Here is a 15567-nt window from a genome sequence, read left to right as displayed (position 1 = left end):
TTCTTAGCATACATCTTCATGTATTTTATTAAATGAAAGAATAATTTGAAATAGAAACAAAAATTTAAAAACCTTCTTTTCTTTTAAGTAATATCCTATTGCAAAATTTCGATCTCCACTTTCTCTTTCAGACTGAAACCTGGAAGAAGAAAAAAAAAATTTGCTCTATGTACTTTCTTTAAAAGTGTGATTGTACATAATTTCATTTGTACAGCAATGTACAGCATAAAGAACACTGAACTAAGATTCAGGACTACAGAGTTCCAATCAATTCTGTCAATAGGCTATTTGTGTGACTTTGGACAAGTCATTTAAGTGGTAATTCTTTCAATCTTCATTTTCTTGGCTATAAAATGACTGAAATGAATTCAGGCCCTTTCTAGTCTTCATATTTTGTAAACAAAAATGCTGATTTTAAAATTCTCAAATCTTCTACCATTAAAATGCACTGAAAAACTGCAGAATCCTCTGCCTACCCAAAAGTACAATAAGAGTCCGTTTTAATTGACATAATCAGGGAACTTGACATAATCATGGAACTTTCACTGAGAATGGGAAACACAAAATGGATCTTGCAGGACTCAATGGACTAATAGATTTCAGGGTGGGGCCTAGGCACTGGCAAATTCCATGCATCATGAACGGTTAGAAAAGTATATAGACAGGGGTCCACTGAAGAATGGCAAATATTCTGATGTAACTGGGAAATGGCACATGGAGAAGAGTGGGAAAACATCAAACAAACAAAGGAGACGGGGACCAAATTGCCAAAACCAATAGATGCCGAATAATGTAATAGTTCCTGACCACCCACAAAACAAAAGCCTGAGGGCTTACAAACAAGTTACCTAATCAGATCTACATTTTATAAAGATAACTCTGACATCAGTTTGAAAAAGGGGAAAAAGAAGTGATGACTGATCTATTAAAAGAACACTGTAATGAGAGCTACAAAAGCCTGAATTTAGGCAGCTGTGATAGGAATGGAAGGAGAGGTATGATCAAACATGCAAGTAGTTGGATAATCTTCCAACCTGATGAGAAAAAGGAAAGGCAGAGTGAAGACTGATACAAAGCCTGAATTTCTAACATAGCCTGAGAGGGTAATAATATTAACTGACACAGGCATCTATCTCTAGAGCAAAGAGCAGTTTGGAAAGAAAGAGAATGAGTTTTGATTTAGATTTAATTTGCATTATATTTGGGAATTGCCCTACAAGTCTAAAAGGGCTGCTGATATTAGAGGAACTGTGGTTAATGTTCTTTATATCACTGAGGTGGACAGCCCCTTCTAATTGTACATTTTAACATTTCAAATTCTTATCAATTTGCCGTACTTTAAAAAAAAACATCAACATAGTTTAGATAAATGCCTAACTAGTCAGCAATTATCACACTGACACATAGTTCTTCAACACTATCTCAAGTGTCTATTATCTGCCAGATAACAGGGATACAGAAATGAACTGGAAGACACAACATTCCATCTAGGTCTTAAGGAGGGCAGAGCCTAATGGTGGCTATGGGGCAAAGAGAGACATGTAATAAGTTTGATAAAATATGGTAATAGGAGAGCACAGAAAAGAGGCAAGTTGAGATTCATGGAATACTTCCTGGAAAAGATAATTAAGCTGATGAATTAATGTTGGGAAGGCATGCAACCTGAAAATGTTTACCCCTGAAATACGAAGCAGGAAGTGCAAAATAAGAATAAAATAGTAGTATACATGCTAAAACTGTTTAACATAATAATACTAAAATAATGTTTAACATAATAATGTTTCTAATGACAAGGAACCAGACAAATACAAAATGGGAAACATCCACTATATGGCCTGCTGCCTGTTTTTATAAAGTTTTTTATAACACAGCCTCATATTGTCTATGGCTGCTTTTCTACTAAACAGCAGAACTGAGAAGTTACAACACAGTCCATATGGTCCACAAGCTTAAAATATTTACTGTCTGGTCCTTCAAAGAAAAAGTCAGCAACTCCTGGTCTATAAAACAAGCAGCCTGCACTCTTTAAAAATAACAGCCATTTAATAAAATTTGTTAAAGCAAGGATCTAGAGCACGGGGACTGTTCTAAGTAAAGAGACAAAACAGACATCGTAATAAATACAATGTAAGAACCCTGATTTGTTCCTGAATCTAAAAAATAATAATAAAAGTTGTAAAAGACATTTGGGGAAGAGATGGGGACATTTACACATTGATTAATGTCATGATATTTTAAAATTAACGTTAACGTTCTTACATGTGTTAATGGTATTGTGGTTATGTAGGACAATGTCCTTATTCTTAGACTGTATGTGCTTTCTTATCTAAGGGTGAAGTATCATGATGTCTACAACTTAATTTGAAATGGTTTAGGGAAAAAAATCTATGTACATATATATTTACGTATCTGTGTTTAGAGGTATACATACGTATTTTTTATCTATCTAAAGAGACAGGTAAGACAAAATATTAGAAAATATAAGTAAAAGATTCCAGTTATTTATTATTTCAACTTTTCTGTAGACTCACAAACTTTAAAATAAAAAATTGGGGTAAAAATCCAGACAGCCTGGAACAGAAATAGAAGAGAGGTAAGACAGGTATTATAAGCAAAGATAAAACTGAATAAGCACCAGTAATTTGAGATAAACTTGGGATCTCTTCTGATTGTATGATTACTTATAAGAAATTTGTCAAAACTATTTAAAGTATTTTTAAGTGTTTCTGTCAGGTAATTTTGAAATCATTCATTTCCCTCTAATGAAAAGAGAGCAGATCAATTCTAAATACAGTGTGTTTTTATGTAACAAAACAGTATTTAAAAAACTCACGTTGCATTACTGAATCCAACATATTCATTACCAGCCATCTTATTTAAAAACTGCATGACCTATAAACCAAAATTAGGAAATATTAGTAATCAAAAAACAAATATATAGAGAATGTGGCATGAAAACTGAATGACATGTTGCACTTACATAGTCAAATTTTTCAGCATTATTTACTCCTTGCTGCAAAAAATAAGAGACATAAATACGTTAATATAGGTACCACTACAGTTAAGTTTCAAGCCAATATCAAAATTTCAAACAGCTACTATTATAATATACTGCATTAGTATTTTTAAATCTAGGAAATAGTTCTAAAGTAATTTAACATTTATATAAACTTTTTTACATGTTATTTAATACCCATATGTTGAGAATGCATCAGAATTACAAAGGGAATGCTTTATTTTAAGTATATCTTTACCCAACCCAAAGTTACAGAATTTTAAATACAAGTTACCATGAATTCCCTTATCTTTCATGACAGCACATAATTTGCTAAAAAGTGTTATTTATTTAATCTTATATTTTAAAAAACTTAAAATAAAGTTTCACCCTTCGAAAAGAATTAAGTATATATAAAATATTTCAATTAAGAACAATCTACTTGTATTTTATTAAATCCTTAAACTAATATTAGAGTTAGAAAAATGAGTTATGCTGCAAAACTAATCTTTTATAATTCCAGTATATGCAAACATTCTGGTTACATTTTACTACTGTAGAGAAAGCTCTATTCTTAATAGCTCACTTGTTATAATAATACTTGAACTAAAAAAAATTATATTTCACAGTCTCTAAAAAATTAGCTTCTGTTGTATTTAGCATTATGCCAATTCAGAATATGGAAGATGTATTGTTTCATCACTTTCATTTCTGACATGTTATCTACTGCAAATGTCAATAGGAAAAATCTATGTAACGTAGATCAGTTCAAGTAGCCAAATGGTTTCATTTTACCTCGACGAAGTTTACAAAGCAGTAAGTTGTAGATCTGAAATCAAACGTATTAATTGGTGATATGCACCCAAAAGAAACAATACATCTCTAATTTCTAAAATAGGCTTAAAATAATTCGACAACTAAAGTTTTTAAAACATATTTTCTTTTACTTTACCCTCAAAAAACCCAAAACATTGTACTTTAAAATATTATGGGAGGAAAACCTGTACCAGAGAATTATTTAATTGAATAAAGCCAGGTTCATTCTTTACAAGAGGATTAGAGTGTGGCTGACAATATGTGAAAACCTACAAATCCACTTATTTAAGAAAGATGTGCAATCACATATATACAATCAGTAGCTGGAAGGAACACCATACTATTTCATCAAAATTAGGCATTAACAAAACTTCAACAAGATTAAGGATAATTTAGTTACAGCCATATTGTAATCACTATCTATGTATTTTCTCTAAAGTATCCTTTGACATAACTTTTTCTTTCCTTATAATATACCAGAAATCAAAATGTAGAAATGTAACTCCAAAGCTGTTCAATGAAAAATAATTAAAAGAAGAAATTACCAACTTCATTGAACTGTTGCAGTTGTCAAAATATTCCATAGATCCTAATGCTGTAAAATATGTAACAACATTTAAACCACAAAAACCTTTGTAACCTTAGAAAAAGCACAAAAAAAACAACTCTTTTGGAAATGGATGTCAGCATTTGCATTGGGATGTCATATGGATAATTACTGGTTAAACAATCAACGTAAAATAAACAAGTTATGTTGAACTTTCATTCCATGACCTAAACTGTATCCTATAAAACTCTTACAAGTTTTCTTCACTGGACTGTGATGTTTAATACACAAAAATAAAAACCATTCAACTCTAGACTATGGTCATATAATTAGTCTATTTTGTGACTTACTAAATTAAAGCACAATTAAGTTTTGCTCTTACGTTGTTTTTAAGGAACAACTGGTATTTACAACTAGCATTATACAGTATAACATTTTGGGTACTTAACATTCTCTAGACAGATTATATAAACAGAGCAGAACAAAATACAGGCATACCTCATTTTACTGAGCTTCACTTCACTGTGTTTCACAGATAGTGCATTTTTTAAGAAATTGAAGGTTTGTGATAACCCTGCATCAAGTAAGTCTACTGGCAACATTTTTCCAACAGTATGTGCTCATTTTGTGTCTCTGTGTCACATTTTTATAATTATTATTAGATGTCTTATGGGGATCTGTGATCAGTCATTTTTGCTCTTACTATTACACTTGTTTTGGGGTGCCACAAGCCATGTCCATGTGAGATGGCAAACTTAACCTATAAATGTTGTATATGTTCTGACTGCTTCACTGATTGTCCATTCCCAACTCTCTCCCTCTCCTTGGGCCCCCCTATTCCCTGAGACACAACAATATTGAAAACAGGCCAATTAATAACCCTACCATGGCCTCTAAATGTTCAAGTGAAAGGAAGAGTTGTACATCTCTCACTTTTAAGAAGCTAGAATGATTATTAAGCTTAGTAAGAAAGGCATGTTGAAAGCCAAAACAGACCAAAAGTTGAGCCTCTTGTGCCAAAGTTAGCCAAGGTGTAAATGCAAAGTTTCCTTTGCATTTCTTGAAGTTCTTGAAGGAAATTAAAAATGGAACTTCAGTGAACACACAAATGATGGAAAGCAAAACAGCATAACCGGTAACACGGAGAAAGTTTGTGTGGTCTAGATTAAAAAAAAAAAAAATCAAACTAGCTACAACTTCCCTTAGGCCAAGGCCTAATTCAGAACAAAGCCCTAACTCTCTTCAATTCTATAAAAGCCGAGGGAGGTGAGGAAGCTGCGGAAAAGGGTTGCAGCTAGCAGAGGTTGATTCATGAGGTTTAAGGAAAGAAGCCGTCTCCATAACATAAAAGTACAAGGTGAAACAATGGCAAGGGCTGATGCAGAAGGTGCAGCAAGTTATCCAGAAGATCTACCTAACTTCAGTGATGAAGGTGACTACACTAACAACAGATTTTAAATGTAGATGAAACAGCCTTTTATTGAAAGATGACATCTACGACTTTCATAGCCAAAGAGAAGTTAATGTCTGGTTTCAGAGGACAGCTGACTTGTTAGGGGCTAAGGCAGCTTGTAACCTTAAGTTGAAGCCAATGCTCATTCATCATTCCAAAAATCCTAGAGTCCTTAAGAATTATGCTAAATCTACCCTGCCTGGGCTTATAACAAGCCTAGATAAGACCACATCGGTTTACAACCTTGTTTACTGAATATTTTAAGCCCACTGTTGAAACTTATGGCTCAAAAAAAGATTTTGTTTTTTAATAGAGATGGGAGTCTCACTATATTGAGCAGACTGGTTTGAACTCCTGGGCTCAAGCGATCCTCTTACCTCAACCTCCCAAAGTGCTGAGATTACAGGTGTGAGCCACCATGACCAGCCAGAAAAAAATGTATTTCTTTCAAAATACTACTGTTCACTAACAACACACCTGGTCACCCAAGAGTTCTGATGGAGACGTACAAGGAGCAAAATGTTGTTTTCATGCCTGCTAACACAACATCCATTCTGCAGCCCATGGATCAAGGAGTAATTTCAACTTTCAAGTCTTATCATTTAAGAAACACAGTTCATAAGGCAATAGCTGCAATAATAGTGATTTGTCTAATGGATCTGGGCAATGTAAACTGAAAATCTTCTGGAAAAGGTTCACCATTCTGAATGTCATTAAGAACTTTCATGATCATAGGTGGTCGAAATATCAACATTAACAGGAGTTCAAATGAAGTTGATTCTAATCCTCATGGATGACTGAGTGGTCCAAGTGGAGGAAGTAACTAACTACACATGTGATGGAAATATCAAGAGAACTAGAATTAAAAGTAGAGCCTGAAGATATGACTGAATTGCTGCAATCTCATGATAAAACTTGAACGGATGAGGAGTTGCTTCTCATGAGTGAACTAAAAGTGGTTTCTTCAGATGAAAACTACTTCTGGTAAAGATGCTCTGAATATCATTGAAATACAACAAAGGATTTAGAACATTCCATAAACTTAGTTCATAAAGCAGCTGCAGGGTTTTGGAGGACTGACTCCAATTTTTAAAGAAGTTCTACTCTGAGTAAAATGCTGTCAAACAGCATTGCATGCTACAGAGAAATCTTTCATAAGAGTCAATTGATGTGGCAATTTCATTATTGTCTTATTTTAAGAAATTGCCACAGCCACCCCAATCTTCAGCAACCACCACCGTTATCCGTCAGCAGTCATCAACATCAAGCCAAGACCTTCTGCCAGCAAAAGGATTAGAACTCACTGAAGGCTCAGATGATCCTTAGCACTTCTTACCTACAAAATATTTTTTACTTAAGGTATTCACACTGTTTTTTTTTTTTAGATGCAATACTACTGCACACTTACTATAGTATAAACACAACTTTTGTATGCATTGCTTAATGAAAAAATTGGTATGACTTGCTTTTTTGCAATCTTCACTTAAGTTAGGTGATCTGCAATATCTCTGAGGTATGCCTGTATTGAATAGTTGCATTGACTAAAGAATGTTTCTCCCCAAAACTTCCCCATTTAAATGTAAAGGCATTTGATTATTGTTTGTTCATATTATTTACCCTGGAAATGGCATTTAACTTAAGTCAATAAACTATTATCTGCTTGTGTATCTCTTGGAAAGACTTCATGTACCCCAAGGATAGATGAGATCTAATAATCATTAACATGTCATATTAATTCTGAAAAAGTTACAGTAAAAAGTTTATTTGCAAAGCTCTTAGGAAAAGCACATGCCTACATATACAAAAGAGAGTAAACCACCTCCAAGGCAAAATCAAAACTAAAAATGATAAAAATCCATTATCTTCATCATTATGGAGTAGTGGGGTGAGCTGGGTGGAGAAACAGATGTTAACAAAAATAAAAGCTAGGCATGCATATATGAGAGCTGGTCATACTTGTCTATTTTATATATGTTTGAATTTTTTCACAATAAAAAATTAAAGGAAAAATATTTATTTGCTAATTTCCCATACTAATTTGTAAGATTTTCCTTTTGAGTATTTTTCTTTCCAATTTGAAACAGTAATTGATTTTTAGTTCATATATCAGTGGATATCTTCTATTGCTAGAATGAACTCAGGACTAATTCTCTTCCTATTTTTAATTTTTACAGAGGTGTGAATTGAGAAACTTTGCTTATAATGGATAAGTAGACTGAAATTAAGTTTTATTATAGCAATGTTACTCAGTTCTTTACATGCCTCCAGCTCATTACATGCCAAAAGTCATACAGTACTCTATCCTCAAAAATTATGCTAATACTCCTATTGACTGACAACTTAAGATTCTCTTTCCATTTTGTTGAAACCAAAGAACTGGAAACAACCTAGTATATAACAGGACTTATTACCAGTCATTACAATGGTTCACACCCTTAATAACACTGACTCTAATATTTCAAAATGTCCTCTTTTGCTGGTGGGCTGAGGTTTTTACAACCTGAAGCAGTGCACTGTACTAAAATTTGAAAGACATGAGAACTATGTCTTTCTTTTGGAAAATAGGAGGACACCTGGACTAAAGGCAGATTAATTTTTTAAAAGGCGCATATAGAAACAGACTTTGAAACTGACTTATCTTAAAACTATCAATGCCCCTTTATTCCTTGGAAAGAATTCCAAGTATGGAATCCAAAGATATATTTATCCCAGTTTGAAGATCACTGTACAAGCATTATTAGATACTGTATTATTTTTTAAAAAGTTATAATCATTTGTAGTAAATACAGTAGAAACATTTTTAAAATAAACCAAATTGGAAGAAATCTACTTATCAAAATTTCTAATCCACTCACCAAATGATTTTTAAAAAACAAACCCATATGGGTTGTTTGAAAAGGGTAATCAGATCCTGATACTAGAAAATTATACAAATTTAGGCCAGGCGCAGTGGCTCACGTCTGTAATCCCAGCACTTTGGGAGGCCAAGGCAGGTAGATCATGAGGTCAGGAGATCGAGACCATCCTGGCTAACACGGTGAAACCCTGTCTCTACTAAAAATAAAAAAATAAATAAAAAAAAAAAAATTAGCCAGGCACAGTGGCGGGCGCCTGTAGTCCCAGCTACTCGGGAGGCTGAGGCAGGAAAATGGTGTGAACTTGGGAGGCAAACTGCACTCCAGCCTGGGCGATGAGTGAAACTCCGTCTCAAAAAAAAAAAAAGTAAATTATACAAATTTTTCTGTAAACATGCCTGTCAAGTTACAGAACTTACATTCCTTTGAAGAATACTGTATGAATGAAAATTTGATAAAGAGGCACTGAGTTTTAACATTATCTATTAAAAAATTAATGTAACTATATTGCAATGTTTTATACAGTTTTTACAACATATTTATGAATTGATTCATTTTTATACTTTATAACACAGGTGAAAAACACTGTTAACAAGGACAACTGCCAATAAATTTAATATTAAAATGGCTCATTTAAAATCAATGCATTAATCAGAGTTATTTTGTAAGTATCGCACTTGATTCCATTCATAAAGTATGGAGGTGCAAGCCAATTAAAAATTAGAGATCATAGAGGAAAAAGGCAAAAAGAGGTAACTAAAAACGATATTATGATATATTCTTAATTTAGTCTTATGATAGAAAATGGTTTAAAGCTAAAGAGTATTAGGAAAATAAAAAATAAGACAATCCAGGTAAAAAAGAATGTTTTTCTAGATCTGGTATTTTCATAGATCAACCCTAAAAATAAAGTAACAGAACAATTTTCAGTTGACAATAAATTCTCTACCTTTCATTAAAAAAAAAAAACTAAAGCATAAACTGATATAAACATGAAGTAAATAAACCAATATAATCCTGTCTTCTGAATGTTGCCAGTCCAAGGCATCATGCATTACTCTCAGAGTCACAAACCACTTTAAAAACCTGTCTTATAAGCATACCTAACAGGTTATTGCTAACCTGACCAAATTGAACATTACATATACATTAACTAAGCTTGTCTTGATTTTCAATGAGTATGATTATAAATTGTTTCAAGAGAAAGAAAAAAACCCTAATTTTTAAAATTCAAAAATACTTTTGATTAAAAAGAAAATTGAGCTTCTTTAAATGACAAAAACTGGAAACTACCACTAGAATGAGGCATGCCAAGTAGAGTGGCTAACGCCTGTCATCCCAGCATTTTGGGAGGCCAAACTGGGAGGATCACTTTAGGCCAGGAGTTCAGGACCAGCCTGGGCAACACGGCAAGACCCTATCTTTATAAAGAATTAGCCCTGCATGGTGGCATGTGCCTGTGGTCTCAGCTACTCTGGAGCCTGAGGTGGCAGGATCACTTGAGCACAGGAGTTTGAGGCTGCAGTAGGCTATGACTATACCACTGCACTTAGACTGGGCAACAGAGAGAGACCTTGTCTCTAAAAAACAAAAAACAAAACACTCTGAGAGGTAAAAACATAGAAGACAGTGTAACTTTTACTATTTCTAACATGAAAAAGCACTAAGTGTGGCAATTATTTTGCAGTATGTTGTCCTCATTTTCCTATCCTAACACTTAAGTTATCACCGGATCTTACCTTTTAAACTAAAACTACGTGAAATTTTTACCAGTGAAAAGAAAACAAATACGTAAGGATATTGCTACGTCATATAAAAATAACTGTTCCTTTCAAATTTATTTTTATTCTTTCCTTTTAATCAAGCAATCACACATTATCACAATCCCAAATAAAACAGATTACAACAAAAAGTATTCCTTTAAAGTTAGTAGCTACCACAGAGAAAAAGAGAGGAAGTATAGTACCCTTATGTTTTTTAAAAATTATGTGCATTTTAAGTATAAAATTACATTTGTTTTTAAAAAGGTATTTACCTATATAGCTTTGTTTAAAATTTTAAATATTGGAGTTTTCCTATAAGCTTAGTAGTTAAGAATTTATGCAACAGGCTCCTTCTGTCCAAATTCTCCTTTTTTCCACAATCTGCTAATCCTTTTGAACATTTGCTCTGCCTCTTCCCCCATTTCCTGAGGATCACCACCAACCCTACAAGGAAAAAATATCAATACTACAAAATTATGAAATCAAGAGTCTTACTAAAGACTCTACTTAATTTTGGGGTGGGGGGAGTAACATGAAGAAAATGATTTTAATGGCACCATGATAAATTCCTGAATTTTGAAAGAAAAAAAAATCACAAATAGCCTTAAGGTCATCAATTAAAAGAGCTAAAAACAGAATTCACCTCTAGTAGCCATGGTGAAATATCCGTGGCTTTGGGCACTCAGATGCAAGCATCTTGGAAAAGGGCCTGTTTCTTTACTGACTAATGTCCAAAGAATGACTACATAACACTTGCTATCAAATGAGATACAACTTTTAAACCAATAAATCGTTATCGTTTGAACCAGTTCAAATTAAGAAAATAGTACTTCTGTATTTTGGGCAATATAACTATGCTAATTAAAATTAAAGATGTCATCAAGAGAAATGGCAAACACCTACGTTAAATATGGCAGAGTGAATTGTAATGAACAGCATTGAGTATCGGGAGATTTAGTTTAAGTCCAATTCTACTGCTGTTACAACCTTGCCAGGTTCTCAGTTTCCTCCGTTATATAAAGTAAGAGAACTGGGTTTGACAATTTTTAAGCCCTTTTGGTTATGGTTTTATTACCTAAATTTCAAACCAATCATACAATTTGCAGAGATCACATTATAGATATTTATATGAATTTAATCCTTTCCCTAAAAGATCCTAAGAAAAATATTACATATTCTGGGGCATTCAATTTTACATAGGGTTATATCAGGCTCTCCTCTCCAAGATTTGTATGAACTTTCATTTAAAAAAAAAAAAAGCACTTGTAAAACACATGCTTAAAACAAAACAAAAACTCAGGAGAAAATGACCTTAAATATAAACCATATCCTGAAGCCTCATTTCCAACTTTGCCTGTAAATTTAAATTTTTATGAAAATCACTGATCAAATTTGTAGGTACAGGATGACTCAATTAAATCTTTGTGCTGTCGAACACTGAACCACATTTATGTTGTATGTATCTTTTAACTTTGTTTCTAATCGCTCATACTAAAATGTAGCTCAATGTATAGTTTATGGCTCATGACTAAACATGGCAAGTGAAACTAATGAAATGATAGTGTGATATGATAACCAGACATGCAATTCCCACATGCAGCATTTCAGTGTAGTCTGTTAAACCCATGAATCATTAAAAGATATTTAACTGTGTGCAGTGAAAGAAGTCTTCTATTAATTATTTACATAAGCCCTTTTGAGACTATGTATAGTGTATGTTAATCTCTCTCCAGTTTAAAAGTTCTTAAACTAGGACCCCATGGATCAGCCTTGAAGAGTAGTGAACACCTGGAAGTTTATGTAAAATTACGGTATGTGGATATTTTTCTAGGAAGAAACAATTTTGGTGTTTTTCTCATCAAGCATTAACACATACATTATAGTAACTTTCCTTATTTCTACTTTAAGTTACTTGTTCAAATCTAAGCAATTATTAATGAGGCTTTTCTCTCATCACAGCATTTATTGAGTTTTCTTATAAGGACCCATTTACTTTTGCATATCCCATACTACAAAGTAAGCTACCTAAAGGTAGGACTGTGCCTTGCAAATAATCGTATTTTCAAGTTTCTTTCACCTCAAACTGACAGCTTTCTCCATATCCTATTACAATTAGTTACATTTTGAAAACACTTGGCTATAACATCTACTTCATTAGAGTTATAAGAATTAAATGGGCCAATACTTTCAAAGAATTTGCCTTGAAGTAACAAGTAAACATATAGATTCTTAAGATACTAGCAATCTATTTTAAAAGCTTTTTCTCACAGATATAAAACTCTTAAAAGTTAAGAAAGGATTTCTAGTATACAAATTAGATGAAATTTTGTGAACTGGGCCAAGGGTATCATTTATACTCAAGTATCCTTCATGTAACCAGGGTACCTCATCCACAGTAATGCATTTACAAAGCCATGTAGTTATGCTTTCCTCTAACTCGGAATAGATAGGCACAGATTTACCAAAGAAGTATACAAATGTTCCAAACATAAATAAAACTTATTTAAATATAAATAAAATTTATAATTAGAAATTAAAAATCTGAAACATCTAAAATCGTGTGATAGATTTAAAAATCTATTACACAAGAACCACTTTCAAATACTTATTTTAAAACACTAGCTCTTCCAATTATTAAGGCAAACCAAACACTAAAAAAAAAAAAAACCCTTACAATGCAAATTTCAAAGCGTAAGAAAATATAACTTAATAATTGGAATAAGCCTTATTTAATTATTTTAATTATGGCATATTTAAGTAAAACCAAATGAAACAAGTTCCAATAAAAATTGTGATTTCAGCTCATGAGAGTATCAAAGACTTGAGAATATTCGAGGGTAAATGTACTTTGTCTTAAGTACCAGAACATTTGTTCCCACATATACTAATAACAAATACACAGTAAAATGCCTTTAATTCTATTTATAACTGTTCATTCTGGAAGAACCAAAAGGAAATGAAAGGAAAAATATCAAAACTTTAAAAAAAAAAAAAAGTCTCTATGCCTTTCTTCAGTAGACTTTAAATATTTTCCAGATCCTCAAGTCAAGAGTAAATAACTGTTAGAATTTACAACGAGTCATCTGTTTTTAATTTTGTCTTGAAATGACTACATCATTTATTTTGAAATAAAGATCCTAACACTATACCACAAGACAAATTTCTTAACACCAAGAGAAAATTTTTCATAATTCTACATAAATAATCCCAGATTCATCTTTATGCTTTAGCTATTAAAAAAAAAAAGTTTTACTAGGTTAAAATGAAACATCAACATTTTACCTTTATTAGTGAAGTCACAACAATTGCTCCAGCATTTACCATAGGATTATGTGGTTTATCTGTAAAATATAAAACCAACACCATTATTTCAAATACTTAAGCACTTGAGTAGTATTACTATACTAAAAATAACCTTGGAAAAAGCACAGCTAACGTAAACTCAATTTTGCTTTTTTCTAAGTGCTTTATTTTTATCTTTATATACAAGCACATACACAGAAGGATTTCAAAACACAAACAAGTGATTTACATAGAATAATAAAATTATAAGGGATTTTTTTTTTTTTTAAGAGCCAAAGTTTCAGACTGTCGCCCAGGCTGAAGTGCAGTGGCACAATCATGGCTCACTGAAGCCTTGACCTCCCAGGCTCAAGTGATCCTCCAGCCTCAGACTCTGAAGAAGCTGGGACCACAGGCACATACCACACCTGGCTAATGTTTTATTTTCTGTAGAGACAGGATCTCCCTATGTTGCCCAGGCTGGACTCAAACTCCAGGACTCAAGCAATCCTCCCGCCTTGGCCTCCCAAAGTGCTGGGATTATAGGCATGAGCCACCATGCACAGGCTATAGGGGACATTTTTAGGCTTTCTGTATTTCCTGACAATAGAGGTATATTTGTATTTCTTATATAATTTTAAAGTTACTTAAAACTTTACATTAATCCAAACTCCTATTTCTTCTCCCAATTCTTACAATAAATAAGAATTTCAAAACTCAACTGATTATATTCTCATTCAATGCATGACACAAACGCCAAAAACAAAACTCTTGGGGACAGTGAAAACATCTATTTACAAGCAAACCTCAACGTCTTAATTTATCTACCTGGTGGTTATCAGAAGTGGGGGAGGGGGGAGAAGGGATTGCCAGATGTTGGTCAAAGGATACATAATTTCAGTTACACAGGGGGAAGAAGTTCAAGAGATCTATTTTATAACAGGATGTAGTTAATAACAAGTATTATATGTACTTGAAAATTGTTAAGAAAGCATTTGTCTTCTCATTACAAATAAACATATGAAGTAATGTATGTTACTTTGATTTAGCCATTCCACAATGCATATATATTTCAAATCACTATGTTGTATACCATATACACAATTTTTATCTGTCAATTAAAAATAAATAAAAACAAAAAATCCTACATTTTGAGTGTATTCATAATACCCAGTTCCAAAAGTTAAAACAAAATCTTTGTGTTATATCTGATTATTACAATCAAGATTTGCCTATTCCAAATTATACTAAGAGAAGTTTGCTTTCTCTGAGACCACACAAAATGAGAACACTTGCTGTCCCAGAAGATAGGACTATGTGGCATGAGGGAGCCAAAATCTAAAAATGTTCCAAATATTATCCACCTGAAAAGCCCATGCAGAGAGAAAAGCAGAATTTAGAAATCACATTGTGTTAAATTACTTTATACTTTTATTTGTATGGATGTTCATTATCTGTCATTTCAGAGCTTTTGACATTATCAGGCTTACACTCTACAGTCCTAGAAGGCTGCTAATCTATGTATTCCAAACGGTATCACATAAATGTGAGCATTATTTTCCAAATGATAAATACTCTGCAAATGCTACATAAACTACACTCAAGATGTCTTAAAGAACACTAAATCATTTTAAGGTATGACAGCCCAATTTTCAGATGTATGTAATTGCTCACTCTGCCTTTGGCTCAAAAGCCAGACATGTGAACATCTGGAAACCCGCCAGAGAGAATGTAACACAACACCAGCCTAACTGCAGTATAAAACCTCGGCCTAAGACCTATGACTGTGAAATTTTCTTGCTTCCCTGCTCTGTCTTAAGATAAGATGGAGTTGATGGGTTTACTTTAGAATTTTT

General features: G+C 32.9%; 1 protein-coding gene across 5 annotated transcripts in view; it reads right to left on the bottom strand.

Moving 5' to 3' along the window:
* Window positions 1–15567, bottom strand: part of GLS (glutaminase) — an 86134-nt gene that overhangs the window by 41855 nt on the left and 28712 nt on the right. For 2 of the 5 annotated variants that reach the window (XM_030803425.1, XM_030803426.1), the window contains exons 7-10: window positions 13712–13770; window positions 2981–3013; window positions 2834–2892; window positions 73–139 (exon numbers count right to left, since the gene is read on the bottom strand). In XM_030803425.1, the coding sequence (XP_030659285.1) occupies window positions 73–139; window positions 2834–2892; window positions 2981–3013; window positions 13712–13770 (218 nt within the window). Of the gene's footprint in view, window positions 1–72; window positions 140–2833; window positions 2893–2980; window positions 3014–3790; window positions 3806–4356; window positions 6127–10701; window positions 10865–13711; window positions 13771–15567 lie in introns of those variants that run through there. The other 3 variants (XM_030803428.1, XM_030803427.1, XM_030803429.1) reach the window with 3 other exon arrangements.

The sequence above is a fragment of the Nomascus leucogenys genome, chromosome 22a (assembly GCF_006542625.1).
Source record: "Nomascus leucogenys isolate Asia chromosome 22a, Asia_NLE_v1, whole genome shotgun sequence".
NCBI lineage: Eukaryota > Metazoa > Chordata > Mammalia > Primates > Hylobatidae > Nomascus > Nomascus leucogenys.
Note: the sequence above shows the minus strand (reverse complement) of the source record. Positions and strands in the feature narration are given on the sequence as shown.